Below are 25,285 nucleotides of genomic sequence, written 5' to 3' on the forward strand. Positions count from 1 at the left end.
CCTTGGGCAAGATTAATTCCTAAGAACTAAAAACTGCTTAAAATTAATTCCTTCCTAAACAATTTTTTAAACTTATAGATCATATCAAGATAGTTCCATCTGTATGCAAGTCAGTCAATATTACAACCACTAGGGCTAAAGTCATTAAGGAAGTCTGATAAGGAGACAGTATGACATGGTTGGAAAAGAACTGGCTTGGGAGTCAGAGGACCTGAGTTCAAATCCCATTTACTGCTTGTATAGTCTTATACAAGTCCCTCAATGTTTTTGGGGCTCAGCTTACTCATCTATAAATAAGAAGGTTGGACTAGGTGGCTTCTGAAGTCTTTTACAGATCCTATATGTAAGGTACTAAACTTTTTTAACAGTTCTTTCCAAGGTTGAACTAGCCCCACCAAATACTGATACAAAACAGTAAAACAAAACAAAAACTCTGCTAAACTGTCAATACTAAGTTAAGCATTGTCACAAAGACACATGTAAGCTGTGACCTGTCACTAATTGTCATGTAGCACTTTACAATTTAGTCTTTAGAGTATAGCCAGAAGAAAAATGCTCAAGTTGTATTTCTCAAGTACTGTTGCTGAAAATGAGTATGTATACATACATACATGCATACACATACATAAATATATGTATGTGTATGCATGTATATTTCTATTTATTTGTATGTATATATTTAGACAGGTAGATTTTTAGTTGTACCTTATTTATATATTTATAATTTGCAGGACACTTAAAAATATGTGCAGCATTTCCCAATGTTGGATTCTAGGAGCTCTTGGATATCTGTATTTTAGATTGAGTAGGGATTATGAGATTTATGTTCTAGGAGACTTGAGAGAGAAAAAAAAAGACAGGTGAAAATATATGGAGAAACAATATTTCTGGGGTTAGAATGAGAAAGAAGCAACAGTTTTACTTGTAGTTGGGAAGAATCGTAGAAAGTGAAATTTGTTCATGCCATATATTTTAAGATTCGGGTTTTAATTCTTTTTTTAACCTGATAATGATTTTATCAGTAGATCCATTTCCTGGAGAGGAGCCTCCTTTTGCTAATGGTGCTTAATCTACAAATTATAGTTTTTAGTACAGTTATAGTTTAAAGTAAAGTTTCAGTGACTTGCCCAAGACCACAGAAGCAGAATGTGGCAGGTGAGACATAAATCCAGGTATTCCAGTTCTACTCTCTCTCCATTATGCTAAGTTGCCTCTGTGTTGTTATCTATAGATATAAAGAGCTAATAAGAACAGAGATATGGAATTTACACATTTACTTGGCTTATATAGTGACATATATATATACCAATATGACAAATTAAAAAAAAAACTTTTACCATATTAAAAAAAATCTAGGAATGTAAAAGCTGGATTACATACCTATTGCTTGAGCTAAGGCTATTACAACCTCTTGGCAAGTTGTGACTTCAGTGACCCCACAAACTATCCTCTGGACTCCATCCACCCATACTTTGAGTTCCATGGTTCAGCCAGCCAATCATGCAGGAGCTATAAATCCAGTGATCTAGTTTTCAGGTCATATCTACAGCCACCAAAATGATGACAAGGCAGAGCATCTGCAGTTAGCTGCAAAAAACAACATAATAAACCTTGATTTACTTTGAAACAAATATTTTCTGAATTCTTGAATACAAAGAAAAAAACATTTTGAAATAGAATGAAAATCTAAAATGAAGAAGTTAAAAAAAATAAAGACCCTCAAGTTCTCCATGACATAGCTACCATGGTCTTCTTGCTGGTTCTTGAATATGACCCTTCATCATGCAATTCTGGGCCTTTTAGGGAGCTGTCCCCAATGCTTGGAATGCTTTATTTTCCTTCAAGATTCAAATCTCACTTTCTGTAAGAGGCCTCTATTGGTCAGACTCTAAGCTCTTCCCCCACTGGTGCCTTTCTTCTCAAGTTACCTTCCTTTCATTTATTCTGTCTATATCTTGTATTACATAGTGGTTTTTTTTTATTGTTTCCCCTAATAGAACATGAGCTTCTTGAGGTCAGGAATTATGTTTTTACTTTTCTTTGTAAACAATAAATAAATGCTTGTTGATTGATCAGAGAGCAGTCTATCTTATGCACAAAAGGGCATATGTCTGAGATGCCTATGTCCCCAATGCTGCTTCAGGGCTAGAAGAGGCAAAGAAAATGGTAATTTTTAGGAAAGGGGAGAATTTCACAGAATCCAAGAATCTCAGAATTAGAAGAGTCCTCAGGATCCATCTAATCTAATCTTTGTCTAACCAAGAAGCCCTTCTACAATATCCCAACAAGTGTGTCTTTGAAGATCAACAGTAAGGGGGAACATATTATCTCCTACTTTGGAACAGTTATAATACTTAAGAACTATTATAAAAGTTAGCTAATATTAATAATAGTCACATTCCAATGAGTATGAATTATGTGAAATAACTGATTACACTTTTGAATTTATCCTATTTGAAGTTATAGCTTTGTAAATTATGGTTATTAGTTTTTATCTTTTTATTAGTTATTAGTCTTATTTCAACAACAACAATAGCTAGCATTTATATAGTGGTTCAAGGTTTGCAAAGCAGTTTACAAGTCTCTTTTAATGCTCATAACAACTCTAGAAATTAAATACTTTTATCCCTATTTTACAAATGAAAAAAATATGTGTAAATTTCAATAGTATGGCAGCTTTTTGGGATTCATTATTTGCACTCACTAGTACTAGCCACAGTTCTGGTCTCTGTGACAAATCAGAACAAGCCTATCACCTCTTCCACCAAGGGCCTTCTGTGAGAATAAGTTTGTTGCCTTGACTTAACTGACTCCATTTTATGACTTAGTAGTTGTTGTGTAAGTCTTGGAGTGTAGAGATCTTGAACAAGTCATATACATACACATATATACATAGACAATCACATAATATGCATACTTTTGCATACTTATCCCTTTCAGTAAAAGTAGTCCCATGAAATAGTTGACTGAATAAATGGATACATGGTATTCCAAGATTGTAGTCAACTAGGTTCTGAGAAGAATAAGTTACAAACCATGAGGAACCTGTGTGGAAAAATTCTCTTAGAACATATCTAATCACTTGTGGAACTATATAGTGATATGTTTAAAAAGTATCCCACTTTTCTATCAAGCTCTTTATATTCTCCTATGCTTCTCTTACTTGGGTGTTAAGAATGTCATGGATAAAATAAGTAAATCTCCATAACATACTGATGTTCTGAAAGTATTTTTGTCTTTCTAAAAGGAGAAATCAAAAAGAATAAACTTCTAATTATAGAATTTATTTAGATGTCACCAAAACTTAAAGAAATGTCATGATTAACTTCTTCCTTGCAAATGGAATGAAATGGGTACCAAAGCCTGCAATTATTGGTACTCTATATTGGCATACCATACTTATAGAGTTTGACCTCAATCAGTCTAGTGTGATTCTCTTTCTGATTCGCTGAAACTTCTTTTTAAAAAAATTTATTGTTTTTAATTTATGGAATAAAACAAGCATTTCTATAATAGTATAATAAAAAAGGTGATTGCACATGAAACTGCATACCTACTAAATGTAACTTACTATTTCTTTTATATATGCAAAATTATTATGTAAATTTCTTTTTTTTCTTCCCTCCATTCCCCTCCCAAGATGGCCACCATTGGACTCAAATAGGTGTGTGAATATACAACAATATCCATACCCATATATATATATATATGTATATAAAATTATTCTATAGATACTTCTATTTCAGTTCTTTCTCTGGATATAAATAGCATGTTTCTTATGTCCCTTATAGTATATAAAAGACTATTATAAATACCCAAATTAAATACTCAACTTATCCATTAAAGTCCTTCATAAAACAATATTGCTGTTACCGTATACAAAGTTCTCTTGGTTCTGCTCATTTCATTTTTCATTATTTCATGCACGTATTTCCATGTTTTGCTAAGATCAATGAGCTCATCATTTCTTATAGTACAGAAATATTCCAGTATATCACAACAGGAAAAGAACCTATACTTTCTAAAATTTTTATAGTGACTGTCTTTGTTGTGACATAGAACTGGAAATTGCAGGGATGCCCATCAGTTGAGGAATATCTTACAGCCCCATCTTTTTGTTTCCCTTTTTCCATGACTATGCCAAAAGTCTACCAACAGCATCCAAAAGCAATCTTTAGCACTTTCCTCTTCCCCTCCATGATCTAGGAATATGTAAAAAAGATAGTACATGATGATGCCTGAACCAGACAGATAAATGTCTCACCTCTCATATATATCTGACTACAGCAGGAATAAAGGTAAAATAATAAAAGGTATAACTATAGAGAATCTTAGATATCATCTAGTTTAATATTCTTATTTTTAAAAATTAGGAAACCAAAACCTAGATTTTCCCCCACGATGACAAGCAAAGTGGGATCTTTTGCTGTTTTTGTTTTAATATAATCAAGTGCCTCTGATTGAGTCTTGCCCTTATCAACATAGAATCTTTACTAGGAGTAAAGTACAGAAATAAGAGTTTCTTTAACTAGAAGGTATTTTGTACTGTTAATTATTTTAATGTGATTAAAGATCTTCCCCATCCATTAATGGGCTTGGGAAGATTTGTAGGAAGGTCTGCACCTTTTATTAATGAAACACTGGTTCTCAAGAGTTGGGATGCCCTCTGGCTCTAAAAAAAGGTGTAAATACTCTGAGTTGAAGTTTTACTTTCGGGCTTACTGACTAGAAGTGGTGTTTTTTGACCAGATGAGACTCTGGGAAGACACCAAGGAGCCCTCTGGCATTGAAAACCCAGATGCTGGTGCTTCCTTCTTTGGTAACTCTCGTCAGACAGTTGAACCAATTTGTTGATTTGTGATATATGTATTGATTATGGTCAGACAGTTGAAAGCCATGTCTGTTGATCTTTGGTTTCTCTGTATTTTCTCTGAACTTCAGGGTGCTGACTTTTTCCCCTGAACTAGGTGATTAAAGGAGATTATTAACCCCTCAAAAGTTGCTTTCCTTTTAGAAAAACAGATCAAAGAACCTGTAATAGCAGGTCCCCCTGTGTATATCAGGGTATACTGTTACACCCCCACAATGTCATACAACTATCTAATAGCACTGCCAATCATTAGAATAACAAGTTTAGCTATTTAGTAGATTGAAATTAAGTGACAAACAGGAAAACATTAAATGTCCAGTGCAGGTTTAGAGAAAACTTTCAAAAAATAATTATGGTTAAGAGATCATAAAGCAATGATCAATAGTAGATAGAGGGGAATGGCTACAACAAGAAATTTCTGTACTCTTTTTTCCTTGTTCCATTTTGCTAAACATATGTGGATGATGGAAGGGCCTGGTATTTAAGAGCATGTGGAATAAAAGCACTCATTATACAGTATTTCCTTTACCTTACTGGAACAAAATAACAAAGTATTAAGTTCCATTCCCAAATGTAGTATAATACAAAGAGAATTAAGAAGGCCATTTGTTTCATTGTTATACCACTTTTTTCACATGTGTGCCAGCATGTTTTGTGAGACTTGAGGTATATACAATGAGTATGCCAATTCCTATTATGCTTCAATTCATCCTGTTAAAACCCTTCATTAGGGTTGAACATTCTAGAACATGAACATTCTAGTCATATTGAGTATTTCTATATCAAAATGCATAAAACTTTTCACTATGGCATACATTTAGTTAAACCATGGATGTGGTAACTATTAAGCTTAAAATTGCACTAAGACTTTTGGGACACTGTATAGTCATTTTTTTCACTGTTCAACAAAAAGTTTAATAATAAGTATCAAATTTTTATTCCTCGCCCCATTATTATAATATGCTTCTTTTAGACGCTTATATTTCTTTTAATGAAACAATAAAACATAGGCTATCTGGTGAATGGACTGTGGCTGGAACCACAAAAAACATTTATGTAAGTAAAATGATTATTTTAAAAACACTAGTCCTATGTAACAATAGAGAGAAATGTGTTTTATCTGTTATACATCCTCTTTGGATAAGTAAAATCTAAGATCTACATTGTAAAATGTCAAAACGTATCCTTGTTTTCTTTTGCATTTCAATTAATTTTCTTAAGCACTTTAGCAAGGCATTAATTATTTCTAAGCAAGAAATACATTAACATGTAAAGCCTGCAAGAAGTTTGAAATCACATAAAAGCAACCTGATTGATAGTATAAACAGGTGCATGGTTTATAGCGGCAAGCAATCAAATGAATAAGGCCTTGTGGGCTGTAATAGTCCAATTTCTATCTGCTGAACACTGAACTGATCTCATCAATGATGAGCTAATGAAAACCACATCTCATTTTTAAATAAAAGTCGAATGATATTTACACAAGGGAAGAAATGTTTTGATGTAGCGTACTAAGTCAATGGTTAGGATTTAAATCCTGAAAAGATTTAATTTTACTTTACTTCAATGCTTTGATGGATAACATGACTGACATGAGGATTCCCTCCAAGGATGAATAAAATACAATTTATGCTTTCTCATCCTGGGAAATGGTTTATCCATATCCTCTCATAAACTTCTCAAAGAAAATCTAGCCAATGTGCTGGTAGTTTTCCTGTGGGTTCTTTTCACAATCCACGTATATCAATGCAACAGTTTAGATATTGATCTATAATCTCTTCCATTTGCAACATGAGAAGCCCAACTTTTGTCTTTTAGGCCACTTATTGCATATGTCATCTTTGGTAAATTGCTATAAATGTCTCAACTGCCCTTTCTTTCAGTCACCTGAAATAGTTCTTTAGGCTGCAATGTTCCATACTTCATTTCTATATTACATCTCCAACACTCCACTAGCTCCTTCCCTGGTGCCTAAAACATGTCCACATCTTCTCCTTCCTTAAAAAGAACCCTTTACTTATGCCCCATCCTTCCCTCAAACTATAATCCTATATCTCTCTTTCCTTTCACAAAGGGAAATTTCTAGTAATAGTTGTATCCTCCACTTTCCCATCTGTTACTCATTCCTTAACTCTTGGCAGTCTAGTTTTTGACCCCTCCACTGGATTGAAACTGCTGTCCCAGTGGCCACCAAGAAGTGTTCACTTTTTCATTCCTCTTTGGGTTCTCCTGACTCCCCATATTGTTTTCTTCAACATGATCCAGTGAAGGATTACCTTTGTCCCCTCCAGATTCCTTTATGTGTTGTCATTATTTTAAATTTAATCTGCATTATTAAGATTTTCTCCACCACTTTTTATAGTCTCCACAATCTTAAACTTTATTCCTTTTAAGTGTTGTCTTTGCCCATTAGAATGTTGGTTCCCTGATGATAGGGTTTAAAAAATATATCCTATATTTACTATTCATGTTGTATTATATAGAACGTAAGCTTCTTACAGGTTGTAACTATATGACTTTTAGATTTGTTTTCCAACTGCCTTGTACACTATTATAAGCACTTAATAAATGCTTGTTAATCGAATTGAACTTCCTTAAGTAGAAAAATGCAGCAAAGTTACAGTTTTGACAAAGCTAAATTTTACCCAAAAGAATGTCTATGAAAACTGCCTTAACCTCTATCAATCCACATAGAAAAAGTCCCATTTTGGAATTTCTCAGCAATATTTCCTTCAACCTTACAAGCCAAAAACTCAGTTAGTTCCATTTATTTAGACATTCCTGAATCAAAACATTTTAAAATTCATATTCTTTGACAATATAAAGGGTGTTTCCATTCAATCCAAATTTTTTCATAGAAGTAATAAGTAGGTTATTATTCATAATATTCAAACTAATTGAAGAGGATAACAAATAAGTGAAAAGAATACTGTTTTATTAAAGAATTGAATTTCTACCTAAAAAACAATCTCTGCCTCTTTTTTTGTTTAAATCACCAACTTATTAACTTTACATTTAATTGAAAAGGAGTTGTTTGTTTGCACAAAATAGCTTTGGAAACTGTGTGGTATTCAGCTTGGTATAAATAAGGTTGTGCTGGTCAACATGGAGAAGAACACAACATGTTAATCATGAATAGATTGACACTGCAAGAGTAAGAAAAATACAATGAATGCAAAGTCATATATATATATATATATATATATATATATATATATAGTCAGTTAAATGATGCCTGATTACAAAATAAAAAGATTAAATCTATTTTTGTGTATTTCTATAAAGCTGCTTAAGAAAAGTCTTTTGCTTTCGTTAAAATGGTCAATAAATGAAACCTAATTTTTGTTTCATAAGTATACTTGAATTTCAGAAATGTATCTGTATTTCATTCAATAAGTCTTCTGAAGACAGCAAACAAACATTTTCATTTATGGATACAAGTGATACTAGGACATTTAGGCAGATAATATAAAACAATGGAAAGAGCTGGAGAAAAGGCAAGATGGAAGTTGATGTTTTTTTCCAGATATTATTCTCATTTCCTTTGTGTTCCTAATTAGATTATGGTTGTAAAATGATTTTTCACTCAAAATTCAAAGAGATGATGAAATCAGTCAGAAAAAAACCCTCATTCTTATCCATTCTGTAAGCAATCCGTAACTGTGGGACACATTTGACTATCCCAGGACAAAGATTCTTATCCTGGGGTCCATGGGGCCCCATTGGTCAATTTCAAGGAAGTCTGTCAACGTGGATAGGAAAAAAATTACATCTGGCTTTCATTGTAATTAGTGTCTTTTGTAATTCTATGTATTTTATTTTATATAATTTAAAAATATCATTCTGAGAAGGGGTCCATGGGCTGCCACAGATTATCAGGGGTCCATAACAAAGAAAAAGTTTAGAATCTCTGCTCTAGAAGGGTGAAATTTTCCAGTGATGAAAGTTTTTATTTTATGGGAGCCCACAGTATTTACCACATCCTATAAGTCTAAAGGCAAAATGTCTTTGCTGACCAATGATATCTTGCCATGAAGGAAGATATCAAGTAGCACAAGTCCAGTTCCATTAATATTATAAAACTGATCAAGGGATTAAGAAATTCGACATAGAAATGAGACCTTTGAAAAAGCCTTAGTATTATGATTTGATATTTTTCCACCAGCTATAATATAGTTTTGTAATGTTGTGTCTCAGCTGGAGCTTGTCGTCCCCCTGCCCTCCCCCAATCCTGTCCCCAGCCATCCTTTTGAAACTGTGCATGGTTCAATTAACTATGTTTGTTCATAAAAAATCTTCAGTTTTCACTTTTCAGTGAATACTGGCCCACAGAGATTCCCTCCTTCCTCCTCCTGTCCCCATCTCCTCCCCCCCCCCAGGTATTCTAGGTACACTTGAGCAGGTGTATTGTAAGGTACTATTCTATAGCTTTTGGCAACTTGGGACTTGTTAAGAATTTTTAACTGTGGCTTCATAGCTTTGATTTCCTGGATTCAACCAATACATTATAATCCATTGACATTTATTTTACTGTGCTCACTCTTTGAAGTCATGTATAGAAGCTGATTTTCTCTGATGGAAAAGAACTCTGATAGGAAATCCTGTTATTCTTTTAGTCTTTTCCTTTCACTAGGATATTAGAATCCAGTCTGTTAACTCTGTTCTGTTGTACCACCTGTATACAAGCTATTGTCTACACTAGTATATACAGTGGTGCATTATTGCATAGCATGTCACCATGGAGATTTCTTATGCCTTCAGAGGTTCTGTTGGAGTTTCAGGAGGATGTGTGACTCTTGGCTCCCAACACACACCCACAGATGCCTATGTCTTCAGGGTTTACAGTATTAAGATGTAGAAGGTTGTTCACCTCTCTTCCATTCTTCTCCCCTGCCAACGTTTTAGGTACTCAGAGCTATAGGACGCTACCACTAACATTAACAATGCTGAAAATAATGCCACCATTGCCATGACTCCCCTTTTCTATTAGTATCCCTCTTTTTCTTATCTTTTATGTTCCCTTTCTCAAATTTCTTAAGCTTCTGCATCAAAATTATGAACTTTAATAAACTGCTAACCAGACAACCCCATTTCCCTCCACAGTGAAGAGACAATTCACAATATATCAAGTGAAATATTTGCCAGTATTTTTCTGTTGTTATGTTTTCATGGGTTACTTTTTTCTCTACCAAATATATTTAGGGATGGTCTTAATCTCCATCATCCTCTCCCAATTACTTCTGGAATTAGTTGAGAACCCTGACACTTATAGAAGGCTTGACTCTAGATGTGCAGGTTTTAATAAGATTTGCATTTTAAATTGAACTCAGAGTTACTAATGCCTTAAGACATAACTCAAGGGAAACAATATATCACTTGGGAATTAATTAGATGCATGATGGAAGAAAAGTAGGGATATATTCTGGGACTAGCAAATCATTAAGCATTCCTATTTGGATATATGACCTATAATATAGAGATGAATATATTTGTCTTATTTTATTTTAGATGTGCTTCATAATTCATAGAAGGAAGAGATAAAAGTGAAGAAATAAAATTTCATATGATGAACTTGAGTCAGAAATTATTTCAAATGGTCCAGAAAATACCATATATACTTTATATACCTGCTTTCAAGAACAAAAATGCTGAAAAGATACTGGAATTCATGAAAAGGAAGCCTCTCTGACATCTGGTTTTTAAGGTTTATAGAATTAAAAATTTGAAAGACTAACAAAATCCAACCTATTCAATTGACGTATATAAGACATTCTTAATGTGTGACAAAGGACAACAGATTTAGAGATGGAAGAGACAACAGGGATGTTTATTAAAATTCAAATTTATGAAAAGTCAAAAGCTGACTGGCAAAAAATGTATAATTAAGTCATTAAAATTAATCTAAATGACTTTGTTAGGATGTTTGTTCCCCTGTCAACACTTTCCTAATGTTATAAATAGTAGGAGGAATACTGCTCTAAGGAAAGAACTTCAGGTAAACAAAAATGATTGTTGATATAGACTAAAAACTTTCACAATTACGTAAACTACATTTCATTTCTATGAAGGATGCAGTGAAGAGTGCTGGGGTTGGAGTTAGGAGGATCTGCATTCAAGTTTTGCCTCAAATCCTTTACTGTGTGACACTGTGCAAGTCACTTTAACTTCTCTGTAACTCAGTTTCTCTCTCTTTAAGATGGGGATAATAATAGTATCTACCTCACAAGTATCCTCACAGGGCTATTGTGAGGATAAATTGAGATAATGTAGATGGTATTTTACTAACCTTAAAACACTATAAAAATGCTAGCTGTTATTACTTTCAAAGATGTGATATGTAAAACATTTCCACAATTCAAGAACAAATCATTAGAAGGAAAAAAATATGTCGGTGTTGATAACAAGCCATTGTAGGAATAAATAATGTATGCTTGGTAGAAGAACATCTTTCAACTAACTTGAAACAATGAAATGTACAATATGCTCTATGAAATTATATACCATGTACTATATAGGATGGAATTATCCTTTTAGAATCACCATTACAAGCAACATGAGATGTTTTTACATGACACTGAACTGGATGGAAAAAGCATGAACAAATTTTACAGCATAGGGAGAAAACATCAGTATGAATCTGGAGGTGGCAAAATTGGCACTAAAACATTCTACAACTACCACTGGTCTAAAGTAGTAGTTCAAAAAAAATCCTGTGGGATAAACTTTAAATAATGCTATTAATACTGCTAAAGTAAGCATCATTCAACAAGGCAAGTGGACAGCTATTCTTCTATTCTGAAACAAACCTTTTCTATTTTAACTATAATACACTATTCACTTGAAATGACAAGATCCTTTTTAGATTATAGTGACAACTTTTCAGTGAAAGGGAAAAAAGTTAAGTGAATGATACTATTACATAAGGCTATGTAAAAAAAATTCCAAAGAAGAAATATCAAGCTTAGTATTATATAAAAACTATCTATTTAGAATAAATTATTATTGGCAGATTGTTATATTAAGGCAAATATTATTATAATAAGGCAGATATTGCTTAGCCTTATCTAATAAAAACTGCTTCTACTGCCTCATAAACCAAATTACTAAAAATTTTAAAATGTTGCCAGCTAATTAGAATGATACTCTCCATCTATAACTATGAAAGCTCTAATTAGATCCCAAAATATCTAAAAAAATCTCAGCTAATAAATTATCCATCTGAATAATATCAACATTTATCAAGAAAAATAAGCCCATCAACTGTTTTCTCCTTCTCCCATATGCTATCTAAAATATGTAGGAAATGTATGTAATGAATAATTGAATATATGCTCATTTTCACAACTTGAATATCTTCTATTAAATGTGCTTTATGTATATTGACAGATATTTTGATATTCAAGTTGTGTTTCTCTATTTGAATCTTACATTTTTTTCCTCAAGTTAAACATCAAATAAAATGAACACTTACATAAGCATAGAACAGTTCATGAAACTGTGAATCTTTATAATGCATAGCAGTGCTTCTTATAAAGTGGTTATGAACTTCTGATTTGTGACAATAGGTGTGTGTACTAAATTAAATGGCACCGCTTTAAGTAAAAAAATTGCCCAATTATGTTACTAATTTATTTTTTCTCTTTAATAACCAACATGTATATTTTTGAAGTATTAGAAGTTTTTTCTGTATTTATTTGAAACCATCGTGATCATGTACACCATAATTTAGATGTTCTTAAAGCAATTAATTAAGTCAATCTGACTGACTGCTTCTGGCTAAGCACAATATATTCTTACAGTTTCTTAATGTCATCAAATTATTTCCAATTACCACAAGGGTAAAATTTTCAGACATAAACTGATTCTCAATGGATGGTCAGACACATGGATGTAGTCTCATATGCATTCTGTACACTGCACCGGAATAACTCCTTCATCTTTTGTTACTCTGTAACTGTACTTCAAAAGTTGTGTAATCACCCAATCAAGATGTTACAAATGTTGACACTCTTAAATTCAATTTTATTTTCAGCTTTTAATCTTTTCTTTTGTCCCTCTTTTATTCTTTTGATAAGAGTGTGAAATTCTAAACACAGAGGAGAATCAACACAATTCTATTACCACGAGTCATTCCCCAGTGAATATGGTGCTCACTCAGAAGAATTACAATGAGCAAGACTGCTCTAAATCATTAATATCAAGAGAAATACAATCCAAAGCAACTCTGGAGTTTTAGCTTTACAACGAGCAATTTTGCAAATATGACAAAAGGTAGGAACTCAATGCTACAGAAGTTGTGGAAAAGATACATTAATACCTTGTTGATGAAACTGTGAATTAATTCAATTGTTGACTTGTTTTTCATGATTTCCTTGCATCATTCCCATTTCCTCTTCTCATTTTTCCCTCTACTTTTCTTACTTGATTTTTTAGCCAAAAACTCACAAAGTTTATTAAAGATCCACTATATTGAGTTGACTCTTAAGGAGCCTGAACATTTGTGACTCTTGTATTGACAAGCAGTAAGGTTGAATTTCAGCTGGACAGAATCAGAACTAGATTGAATCTGAGCCTCTTACTTGATTTTAAAAATTCTTTCAAGCTCTTTCCTGGCCTGCGATGAGTTCATATTTTTCTTGAGGGCTTTTGATGTAGGAGCTTTGACTTTGTTGCCTTCTTCTGGTTGGATGTTTTGATCTTCTTTGTCACCAAAGTAAGATTCTATAATCTAAGTTTTTTTATACTGTTTGCTCATCTTCTTGACTTCTAAAACTCTTTGTCAAGATAGGACTCTGCTTCCAGGCTACTGCCTCAGGCTTCAGGGGTTTTGTATCAGCCTCTCCATCCCTCACTGTCTGTGGGCCCAGAACTTTGGAAGTCATATCTGCTGCTGCAGCCTCTGCCACTACTACCACTGCTGCCACCTGCCCTGGGCTGAGGCTAGACTGAGCTGGACTACACTCCTTTCACCAGGTCCCACAGAGTTTTTTCACTGACCATCTATGCTGTCTTTGGCAATTGTGGGTTGAGAAGTCTAGAAACTGCCACAAACTGCTGGTCCCCTGAAGCCTGCTCCAGCTCTGTCTGTGATGATGCCACAGCCCATGCCAGACTGCACTCTACTCCCAACCTGGTGAGATATGCCCTTCCTATCAACCTTGTAGGTTTTTTTTTTTGGTGGGGCGGGGCTGTAGATTTGTTTCATTCTGTCATTTTGTGGATTACATAGCTCTAGAATTTGTTTAGAGTCATTTTTTTTTATAGGTATTTGGAGTGGTTTAGGGGAGAGTTCAAGCAAGTCCTTGCTTTTATTCTGTCATCTTGGCTCCATCCCATAAAATCCTCTTTTTTTTAAAAGTTAAAATAAGTTAGTGATCCAATAATGTGGGCAAGAAGTGATAAAGAACTAGAACGGGGTGGTGGCTGTGTCAGAGAAAAGGAGGGGACATATAAGATTTTATGAAAATAGAAATAGCATGTTTTCAACCACTTTAACTCTAATTCATGCAGAAGAAGGTCTGGAGGCTCTATTCCACTTTTAAAATTAAATATAAACTCCTCTGTTTGACATTTAATGCCCTCCACAATTTGGCTTCAGCCTACCTTCCTGGATGTACACATATGCTTCTCCTTTCATATACATTTTGTTCCAACCAAAGTGGCTTACTAGCTGTTTCTCCCATGACCCATCTCTATCTCCAATGTTTTACAGGCTTTCCCCATCCATATAATGTACTCACTCCCCACCTCTGCCTCTAGTGTCCTTAGCTTTCTTGAAGTTTACCTCACTCAGTTGTGACTTTCTACAGGCCTTTTTTGATCATCACATTCCACAAAGTATCTAGTGAACCTTAAAATTACTTTGTATTTGATTTCCATGTATTTTGTATCTGTTTATATGTGTATGTTTCCCCTAATACGATATATGCTACTTGGTGGCATTGATTGCTTCATTTTGGTCTCAGCTGGTAGCACTTAGCATAGGGCTTGCCACATACTAGATACTTGTACTATCATTATGGTTTAGATTGTAGCTATTGTCCTCATAGTTCTGAATTCATCACTCCGTGATTAACCTTTATACAAGGTTTCCTGAGGTTTCTCTGAACTCTTTTGTATATTGTTTCTTATAGAGTGATATTATAAAAACTGTTAAGCCATTCCCCAAGTGATGCTCCACTACTTTGTTTCATTGTTTGATATCACAGTGATACTTTGAATATTTTGTATGTATACATATGTGTGTGTGTATATATATGACATCTTTCTGTCATTTATCTCCTTGGGATATATGTAGTGGATTTGATGGATCAACAACTACGAATAGTACAGTGACTTCTCTGCATGATTAGAAATCATTTTCTAAAATGGTTAAACTAATTTACAGCTCCACCAACTTGGTATCTGGTATGACAATGAGCATTTTTCATTCATTTGATTTTCCCTAAGTGGACCTACAACACTGTAATATTCTTACTGTAAGGAAGAGGATTTCTTTTCCCATTCACTTAGAGAAAGTTGTTCATGTTCTAAAGGGATCATTTTATACTACCTCCCAGTTAATATGACACCTCATCAACAATGATTGTCATTGAGAAAAGGGGCAACCTCATTCCTGACATTAATTTTGGTGTAATCCGCAGATGTCTTTGTGGAAGATTCCTACCACATACAGGGAATCACTCTTTCTTCTGGATGCTGTTCAAGACTTAGAAAATATAGTTTGCTACAAAAAATAACTTGTGAAAGCCTGTTTATGCTTTTTTCATGTTTGCTGATACCGTGGACACATATATAGATTTTAGAGATGAAAAATAAGACATGACTTGATAGTTACTGGTGTTTTCTTGATTGCCTTTTTTGGGGGATAGAAACATGTTCTGTGATTCACTTCTTTGATATCTTGCTCTCTTTTTTCACATTCCTCAAAAAATTATTCCCTCAAGGCTTTCAAAATTGTGTTGCTTCTCATGTAGATTTCTTCTGGGCATACTTTGGTTCAGCCTTCCTTATGCCATATGCACTTCCCAAAATAACACATTATGAATGGTGGTGCTGAGTCCAAATGTGATAGACTTCTTTCAGTTGATCCAAAATAACTTGTTGCAGAATGCTTTCAGATCTATTCATGAAACAGTGGTTTTTATTGGGGGGGGGGGGTGTTACAGATCAATCTCTACACATCTAACTTGGGCATTGTGCCCAGTTTTCTACAGATTTGTTTTCTTCTTCAAAGTTCAGTGCTTTTTTTGTGAGGTGACACTGCCTTCTGCACTGTTTTGTAAATGAATTCATATTGTGAATCGATATTGTTGCCCTAGTCTGCCACATCTCTCTTATTGGTAAAGAGGTTGTTATTCCTTTTGTTTTATGTCCACCATGAATATTTACAAGGTGAGATGACCAAGTAGCCCATGGAATGCTATTTCTTCTTATCTTATATTACAAGATGAAACTGCTCAGTCCCCTTAAATACTTGGTGCTTTGAAAGTATATTTCCTGCTCCAGAGGCCCTACCCTTTTCCTTTATCAGGAAACCATTATTTTATTTCTGGTGAAATAAAACCAAACTCCACATTTTCTGTCATTGTGAAAACTGCTTTCTGTTCCCCACCACCTCCCAAAAGAGGGAGAGATGGCTGTTTCAAGAAAAAATAACATTCTGAGTTAATCTTACTGTCATGGCTTCTATGTTCTTCCACTATTCTCCAGTCACCAAATCAAACTAACAAACAAAAAACCCCAGTATGATTATTTTTACATGTCTTTCCTCCTAAGTAAGCAACGTGGCAGGTGAAAAAAGCCTAATTATTTGAGCCTTAAAGCTAATGAACTGTAAGTAGTCCAGCTTTACTCTAAAAGAAAAGTCCTTCCCCTCATGACCCAAAACTAATAGTCCTCAAAGTCTTGTTGCAATGTTTAATTTACTCTTCATTTTCCTCTAGACCAAGGGTCAGTAAACAATATTTGAAGCATAGTCTCTTAATTCAGGTTCCATAAGGCAATGTTAGGAGGCAAGCAAGTCATTGAATAAGAGGAGGGCAATTTTACCCTAATAACTTTTAGAGTCTCTGGAAGTGGTCCTTGTAACCTATGGAAATTTGTCTGGTTATTAGGATATAGTGAAAGATAGAATGACTTGTGTGGCCTTCAGGAATCTACCAAGTATGAGAGGCCTAGACTCCACCTGGGTAGAACTTTTTATGACCCTAAGTGGCCAGGTGACTGAATCAGAGAAGTTGGAATTAATAAGGTTCAAAGATAGCTTTGTCTCCTTTTAGGAAAAACTCACTCTTGGCACAGGAAGGAAATAAGTAGGCTCTGGGCCTATGCCATGTTGTAGGTGGGGAAGGAAGAAGGGGAACAAACTGCATCAGGAAAATTCTGATAAATATTAGTCCTAATACATGTGGCAGAAAGCAAATTTGTCTGGGGAGCCTATCTATATATGCATGTAGATAGACAGATATAGACATATGGGGGGCAGATATCACAGTACGCAAATACTGTGAGTTGATCTCATTCCAAAAACTATGTTTCAGTAGTTGGACTGCCTAATTACACTAGGTTCTAGCCCATTTTCCAATCCTGACCTAATAATATTCTGTTCCTAGCAAAGCGTCACCCTGGAATACTTTTAATAAATTTTGAACCACAAGTCCTTCCTGTAGCAGATTCTAAAGACATAAGAAGGCATTTGTCCTTGTCCACAGTTTCCCATACGCAGCAAGGTGGCACAGTGGATTGAGCACCCAAGCCGGCAGTCAGGAAGTCAGCCTCAGACGCTACCAGTGTGACCCTGGGCAAGGCACTGTTTGCCTCATTCTCCTCCATCTGTAAAGTGAGTTGGAGAAGAAAATGGCAAACCAGTCCAGTATCTCTGGTCAAGAAAATTTCACAAAGAGTCAGATACGACTGAAATGACTGAACAACATCAAATACAAAAGAGCCAGACAGGACTGACACAACCAACTAAATCAATGTCCTACATCACAGAGATTGTTCAAGATTTTTGTTACCAGTTTCTGAAGTTTTTTATTAAAAGAGAATTAGTCTCCCTGCTGTGGTTTTTAAGGGGAAAATGTACAACTATCTTTTGGGGGAGTTTAAAAATTGTAACCCTGATCTTCAAAGTGGCAAAATGGGGAAAGGAGAGGGGTGAATTTGGACCTGAATGAAGAATTTTAAAACATCTCTGTGCTTAAAAAAAGAAAGAAGAAAATTTAACAGTTGGCTCTTGTGCTTGTCCAAGCTGCTCCAACATGCTTCTGAATAAAGGACAGGAGTACAAGGGAAGAAATTGGTCTAGATAATTTTTGAAGATCCTTTCTATTCAATTCAAATCATCCTAAAGATGAATAGCTTATGAAGTAGGTAAGCTCTGTGAGAAGGTAACCTTGGTTGTCTCTTTTACTTTTTGTTTCCAAGAGCTACTAGACCAGTATTTGACACATAGTACTAATTTACTGATAAACTATAAATAGTATCCCTATTCTTTGACATTCACAATCCAGAATGATTATTCTAATTAACTGACTTGACTTCTGCAAGTTCTTTTGAAGTACAGAGAGTAATACTGACATATAAGTTCATTATCAATCCAGCACTTTCATTTTAAGGTCTTAAACTAAAATTGCAGGTTATAATTTTTCACATCCTATATTCTTAGAAAAGGAATTTTTTGGTAGTTATAACAAACCAATATTTATAACAAAGAAGACTGGGTCTTGGCTCAGATTCAATCTGGTCCATTTGTTAATACAAGCCTCACAAATGGTGAGGCTTCTTAAGAGTCAATCCAATATGGTGAATAACTTTGTTTTATTTTGGCTGAAAGAAGGGTTGGGTTGACTTCATTAGGGCAAGACCTGGGGTACCTCAACCACCCCAAACTTCAACATTATGGTTCCCTGACCTCAACATATGGTTCCCTGACTGTGAACACTGCCAATCTCAAGTTCTTCACCACCCAAGACTGGAAGACATTTCTCCACTCAAGTATTTTTCACACCTTATCATTGCATGCATATCATCCTAGGTCCTCAAAGACTAGGTCAACGGTGATAATACTACTAGACTTGTGCCCTAAGAAGATCAAAGAAAGAGGAAATATATCTATATGTTAATGGTGTGTCCTTCAATTGGGGCATGACTGAATAAAATATAGTGTATGAATGAAATGGAATACTATTTTTCCATAAGAAATGATGAAAGGTATGGTTTCAGAGAAATCTAGGAAATCTTATATGAACTGATATAGAGTGAAATAAAGAGAAAAGAGAGGAAATTAATACCATAACAACAACACTGTAAAGACAACTTGGAAAGATTTAAGAATTCTCATCACCTACACTTATATGAACTGATGCTGAGTGAAGTGAGCAGAACCACGAGAACATTACACACAGTAACAGCTACTGTGTGGCAGGATTGTTTTTGATAGACTTAGTCCTCCACAGCAAGGCAAGGACCTAAAACATTTCCAAAGGACTCATGAGGCAAAATGCCATCCATATCCAGAGAAAGAACTATGGAGTTGGAATGCAGAATGAAGCAGACTATTTTCTCTTTTGTTATGTTTAGCTTTGTTTAGTTTTACTTGTGCTTTCTCCCATTTGTTTTAATTCTTCTATGCAACATAACTAATGTGAAAATGTGTTTAATAAGAATGTTTGTGTAGAACCTGTCTTGGGGAGGGAGAGAAGAGGAGGAGAAAATTTAAAACTTATGGAAGTGATTGTTGAAAATTGAAAACAAATAAATAAATTTGAAAAGAAAAAGAGGGGATCTTATGAATGGTCTTAACTGGTGTCATCTGAATTACATCAAATTGTAAAGGGACTACAGCAAAGCATTTATAAATAAATATAATAAATATATATATAAATATAATAAATAAAACAATGAATAGGAAGTTAGGCCAGATGCATAACACTGTCCACATGTAATCTTTAATCTTCTGTAGCTTCTTCTGCCTGAAATAATATGAAGAGCAATGCTGGGGTTTTTCTGAGCACTTATGGCCAGCATATTATGGCCTTTGAAGCCATTTTGGTGATGGCAAGCTTTTTTTTCCTTCCAATTATCAGCTAGCCAATAGCATATGCAAAAATTAAGTGTTCATGTTTGAACCAGAAGTAGTTGCTTTTCTTACCCAAATTCTAAAGTATACCAATTTAAAGACCTACTTGGTTGCATGTGGTTATAGAAATCTTATATAAAGTATAAAATCCATTTGGGGCCTTTAAAAAGCAAAAGATTAAGGCAAGTGTCTTTAAGGATGAAAATTTTTTGGTTGCTATAAACTCAAAAAATTATAATTTAAAAAAATGAGAATGGGAAATTAGTGTCAAAATACTTGATATGAAAAATAACTGGGAACTTCAGTGAATTGCAAGATCAGTATGACAGGGCAGGCAAAAAATGTTAATGTGGGTTAAAGTTGTTTTAAGAAAACACAGGAGGTGGCAGTTCCACTCTTCTTATCCTGGTGGGCCACATCTAGAATGTCAAGTTCCATTTTGAGCACCCCATTTTAAGAAGTACACTGATCATCTGGAACACATCCAGAGAAAAGCTACAATGACAGTGACAAAACTGAAGACCATGCTAGGTAAAGAAGAAATGAGGCTGGTTGGTCCCAAGAAGACAATTAAGGAGACCATGATAACTGCTTTCAAAAATCTGAAGGGCTGTTTCATCAAAGAGGGGCTGGATTTGTTCTGTCTGGATCTATGGGTAGAATTGGAAGAAACTGGGGAAAACTGCAGAGTGTGGAATTAAGCTCCATATGAGGAAACGTTCCCTAGCAGCAGAATATTAACAGCAATGTTGTTTTAAGAACAACTTTGAGTGACCAAGTCATTTTAACCATTATAAATACCCAAATTAACTACAAAGGACCTATGAAGGAAGACACTATCTTCATTCAGAGAAAGAAATGATAAACAGAAGTGTATATAGAATGACTACACCTCCCAACCCTCACACACACATATACACACACTAGCCACCTTTAGGGTGGGGGGGGGGGGAAGAAAAAGAGAATTATACAGGATTTTTTTTATATTTTGATATATATTTGAAAGAAAGAGCAAGGTGTACATAATAGATTTGCAGTTTCAATATACACTCATCTTTTAAAAAAATTCTACTATATTATGGAGATGCTTGCTGAGTTCAACAAGTATGGATTAAGTATCTATCATTTGTCCAGAAAAGCATAGATGAGAATACAGCTTGCCCTCAAGAAACTTACATTCTACTGGGGAAAATACATATACACACATTATACAAAAATAAAAGTAAATTCAGGTAGGATACCGTTAACGATTGGGGGGGGGGGCAGGAAAGGCCTCTTTTAGAAGAAGGTATTGTTGAGTGAAGAATTCTAGGAAGTGGGAGTGAAGAGGAGCACCCATGTACAGGGAACAGTAAGCAGGGCAATCTGCCTGCCTGCGTGACCACTTCTCCGGAATATTATAAAAGGATTCTGGTGCAAATGTTTTTAGAAGGCTCTTCCAATTCTTGAGATTCTATGGAATATTTTCCAGGGAGTCTTAGTTATTCAGCTAATAGCTAAGTCTGAACTTTTATAATAAGATAGTATTTTTATATATGAATATACCAGTTAATCTAATACAAACAATTAACCTAGTCCCTCCAGAACTTAGCATAATTCCAGTACACAGTAAGTTCTTAATAAATGCTTTGTAAATTGATTTCATTTGGCTACAAACATTTCTGCCCTTTTGCCTATGAAGCCATGTCTAACTTTAATCAGCTTCTCCTAGTGCTAAAAGTTATATTTTGTCAAATGTTTCACAAAAGCAGTTCATGACACCATCCCTGCTCATGACAGAGCACTGTAAAACAAGCAATTTAAAGAAAAATAACCTTACAGAATATGGCATCATGGTTTGGACAACCCTGTCTAAAGTAAAATCAGTAGAATTCTGATGTCTTGTTTCCTTCTACTTCAGAAATTCTATAAATCTTAACTTCTCTAACCTTTTTCTTGTTTTTTTGTATTCTGTTCCTCAATGATAAAGATTATTTCCTAACACTGCTTCCAGTTTATTTTTCAATTCATTTGAGAACAGTAGAGAAGAATACAGAAGAATAAATAACAGGCCAAAAAACAGGGCCATTCCAACCAAGGCATCAAATGTTAAAATTGAATCATGATTAACTGCACTAAAAATTACCTGGTCTGGATTTGTTAGAATTTCTGAGTTATTTCCCCAAAATTCTTATATACTTAAATTCACATGTGGAAAAGTATTGTTAATTGATAACAGCAGCCAGGTGTTAATCATAGAATTACAGAGATGGAAGGAACTTTGAGATAATCTATTCCCAAACTTTCATTTTGTAGATGAAGAAACAGAAGTTCAGAAAAATTAAATGTTTCTCCCCAAGGCCAACAGGTACTTTTAATGGCATGGTGAAGATTAAAAACCAAGTTTCTCAATTCCCAGTTCATGATGATGAGGATGAGGATGATGACAAGAACCAGAAATACTACCAATTACATCGTGCTTTAAGGTCTACAAAACATTTGGAAATATCTCATTCACTTCACAAAGACCCTGGGAGGCAGGGGCTCTTATCTCCATTTTGTAGCTGAGGAAACTGGATAGACACAGGTTAAGTGAGTTGGACAGGAACACGCAGCTAGTTTGTGTCTGAGACCATATTTGAACTCATATCTTCTTGATTTAAAGCCTAGTGCTCAGCAACTCAATTTTGAATTACCATGCTCAATGTTAGCAATCACATATTTAACTTCTGTCCTTCATTTGTGTAACCTTAAAAAAGGGGGGAAACGAGAGACTTGACCATGTCTGCTTAAAAATCTTACAAGACTGGAGAACTTGGAAATGGGTACTATTTGTCCAAGAAAAAAATCCAAGAGAGAAAATTCAGAGGGGATCGTAGATTTAGAGCTGGAGGTCCTCTTGTCCAACTTCCTCATTTTAAAATTAGAAAACTGAGACCCGTGGACCATAACTTGCTATCAGTGTAGGATTAGAATGTGGGTCCTATGAATATAGAGACAGTGCTCTTTCTACCACCAACCTGGGGGGGGGCGGGGTGTGTGTGTGTGTGTGTGTGTGTGTGTGTGTGTGTGTGTGTGTGTGTGTGTGTGTGTGTGTGTGTGTGTGTGTGTGTGTGTGTGTGTGTCTGAGAGAAGAGGGAATAAAAAAATACAGGTTTGAATGAGAGAATGGGTTTGAAACTTTTGGCAGGGTTTACGGACAAAATTAGACACAAAATTTATCCCTGAATTTTATTTTCCCCTTCATCTCTAAATATAAATTACAAACAAAACAACTTCTACATAAAATTAACCTAAACTAACAAAGTCAGTCAATAAGCATTTATTGACTGTCTTCCTATTCCAGGCACTCTGACAAGAACAAAGAAAAGTCAAAGACAGTCCTTATTCTATATAATCCAATGGAGGAGAAAACAAAGACAAGAATTTAAAAACAAGCTAGATTCAGAGTAAACTGGAGATAATCAAGAAGGAAAGCACCAGCATTAAGGGGGATCAAGAAAGGCTTTTTGTAGAAGAGGGAATTTTAGCTGGGCCTTGAAGGAAGCCAAGAAAGCTAGCAGGTTTGTGTTCATCCTTCATTGCCAAAGAAGACCATGCCATCAGAGAAATGATGACATGACTTGCACTTGACTTTTTTTGAGTGAGGGAGGGCTGTGCAGGAGGTGGAGATGAGAAGAAAGAGTTCCAGGCATGAAAAACAGCTAGTGAAAATGCCCAGAATATGGAGATGATGTGTCTTGTGGAAGAAATAGCAAGGTGGCCAGATTTTTCAAGTAATTAGAGATGAGTCTTTTCCACAAGAGACCAACAGACCTATCACACCCTTCAGGTGTTCATTTTATTTCCATGGCTTCAACCCTTCTAAACTACTTCATGTTAAAATAAATTAAAACAAAATATAAATTGATTTCAAAATAAGTTTTTAAGAATAATCATATTTTCCTAAAATGTATTCTGCTGATTTAAAAGAACAAAACAATGAATAAATGAAACAATAAATATCAAAGGCCCTCAGGAAGTCATTCATTCAGGTCCCTGACTACAGACAGAAATAAATAAATTCATTCCTTCAAACATTTGAGTGCTTAGCCTGTGCAAAACACTTTTAAGTGAATCAAAGATGAGTAAGATTTCATTCCTCTCTTCTTGGAACTCAAGAGTACGGAATAAAAAGCTTGCACATGAAAAACTATGATTCAGGGTATAATGTGAAAGTAAAATGAAGAGGTGCAAAGCAAGGTGGAATGAAAGTGAATTATTATTTTAGGAGGAATGGGCGGGAGGAGATAAGGAAAAGCAGATGATCATCTAACTTATCAAATAATTTCAAGGATGAAGATAATGTAACCTCCTTGATAACCTTTCTAGCAATTCATTATCCTTTTTGTCAGGAAACACTTCTTTACGTCTAATCAGAACTTATAGAAACTTAATGCCACTTCTCTATCTGTCATCTTTTAGAGATATGAAGGTCTACTCAAGCTCCTTCTTAAGCAATCTGTGTTTCTTAGATCTTTTTTCTCCATACCAGGTAAATAACTCCTTTCAGTCTTCCTAGGTGCTCTCCAACTTCCAATGCCAATTTTAAAATGTGAAAACTTCAAAAAGATCTTCAAATTTCCTACATCCTTCATAAAATGAAGAGGAAATAAATAACTAAGTATCTAACGAGTAGAATACATTAATTTTATTTAACCAACATTCTATATTTAACTTGATAATTCTACTAAATATTTAAAACAACACATACAATAACAATCATGATATCTAACATTTCTATAGCATTTTGCTATTATATATATATTTGCTTTAATATATAGAATATTTGCAAAGTTCTATTTCTGCTTTTTTTCTCATCTGAGCTTCCTAACAATCCTGTGAGGTAAATTCTATTATTATCTCCATTTTATACATGAGGAAACTGAGGCTGAAAGAGGGTAAGTGAATGTCCAAGGTCACATAATGTTTGAGGCAGGATCTGAGCTCAGGGTCTTCCTGACTCCAAGTCTAGCACTCTTACTTACTTACTTACCTGGCTGCTAACCTTGAGTGATAAAGTTCTGACACATTCAGGAGTCAGTCTACTTTGACCACTTTTTGTGGCCTATTAAGGTATTCCTTATTTAATATGTACGGGTTTAATTTTGGTCCTTAAGTATTCTACTTGCCCTTTCTCCCTCCCTCCCCCTATTCATATTATTCATAATTTAATTTTATGAAAGGGAAAGATCTTCTTTAATATTTCATTTTTTAAACAGTTCTGACAAACTTACCCCGTCCAATTAATGAGCATACTTCCAATGGCTTTATATAGTCAGTGATAAAAAATAATGTTAAAAACCAATGATTAA

At 34.6% G+C, this 25,285-nt stretch overlaps 1 protein-coding gene across 6 annotated transcripts in view; it reads right to left on the minus strand.

The window, feature by feature from the left end:
* The window catches only part of RASSF8 (Ras association domain family member 8), a 110,300-nt gene that overhangs the window by 19,902 nt on the left and 65,113 nt on the right, over window positions 1-25,285 (minus strand). For 5 of the 6 annotated variants that reach the window (XM_072653458.1, XM_072653454.1, XM_072653455.1 and 2 more), the window contains one exon: window positions 1,381-1,587. In XM_072653458.1, the coding sequence (XP_072509559.1) occupies window positions 1,381-1,483 (103 nt within the window). In that variant the 5' untranslated portion in view covers window positions 1,484-1,587. Of the gene's footprint in view, window positions 1-1,380; window positions 1,588-9,410; window positions 9,510-25,285 lie in introns of those variants that run through there. The other variant, XM_072653459.1, reaches the window with a different exon arrangement.

The sequence above is a fragment of the Notamacropus eugenii genome, chromosome 3 (genome assembly GCF_028372415.1).
Source record: "Notamacropus eugenii isolate mMacEug1 chromosome 3, mMacEug1.pri_v2, whole genome shotgun sequence".
Classification (NCBI taxonomy): Eukaryota; Metazoa; Chordata; class Mammalia; order Diprotodontia; family Macropodidae; genus Notamacropus; species Notamacropus eugenii.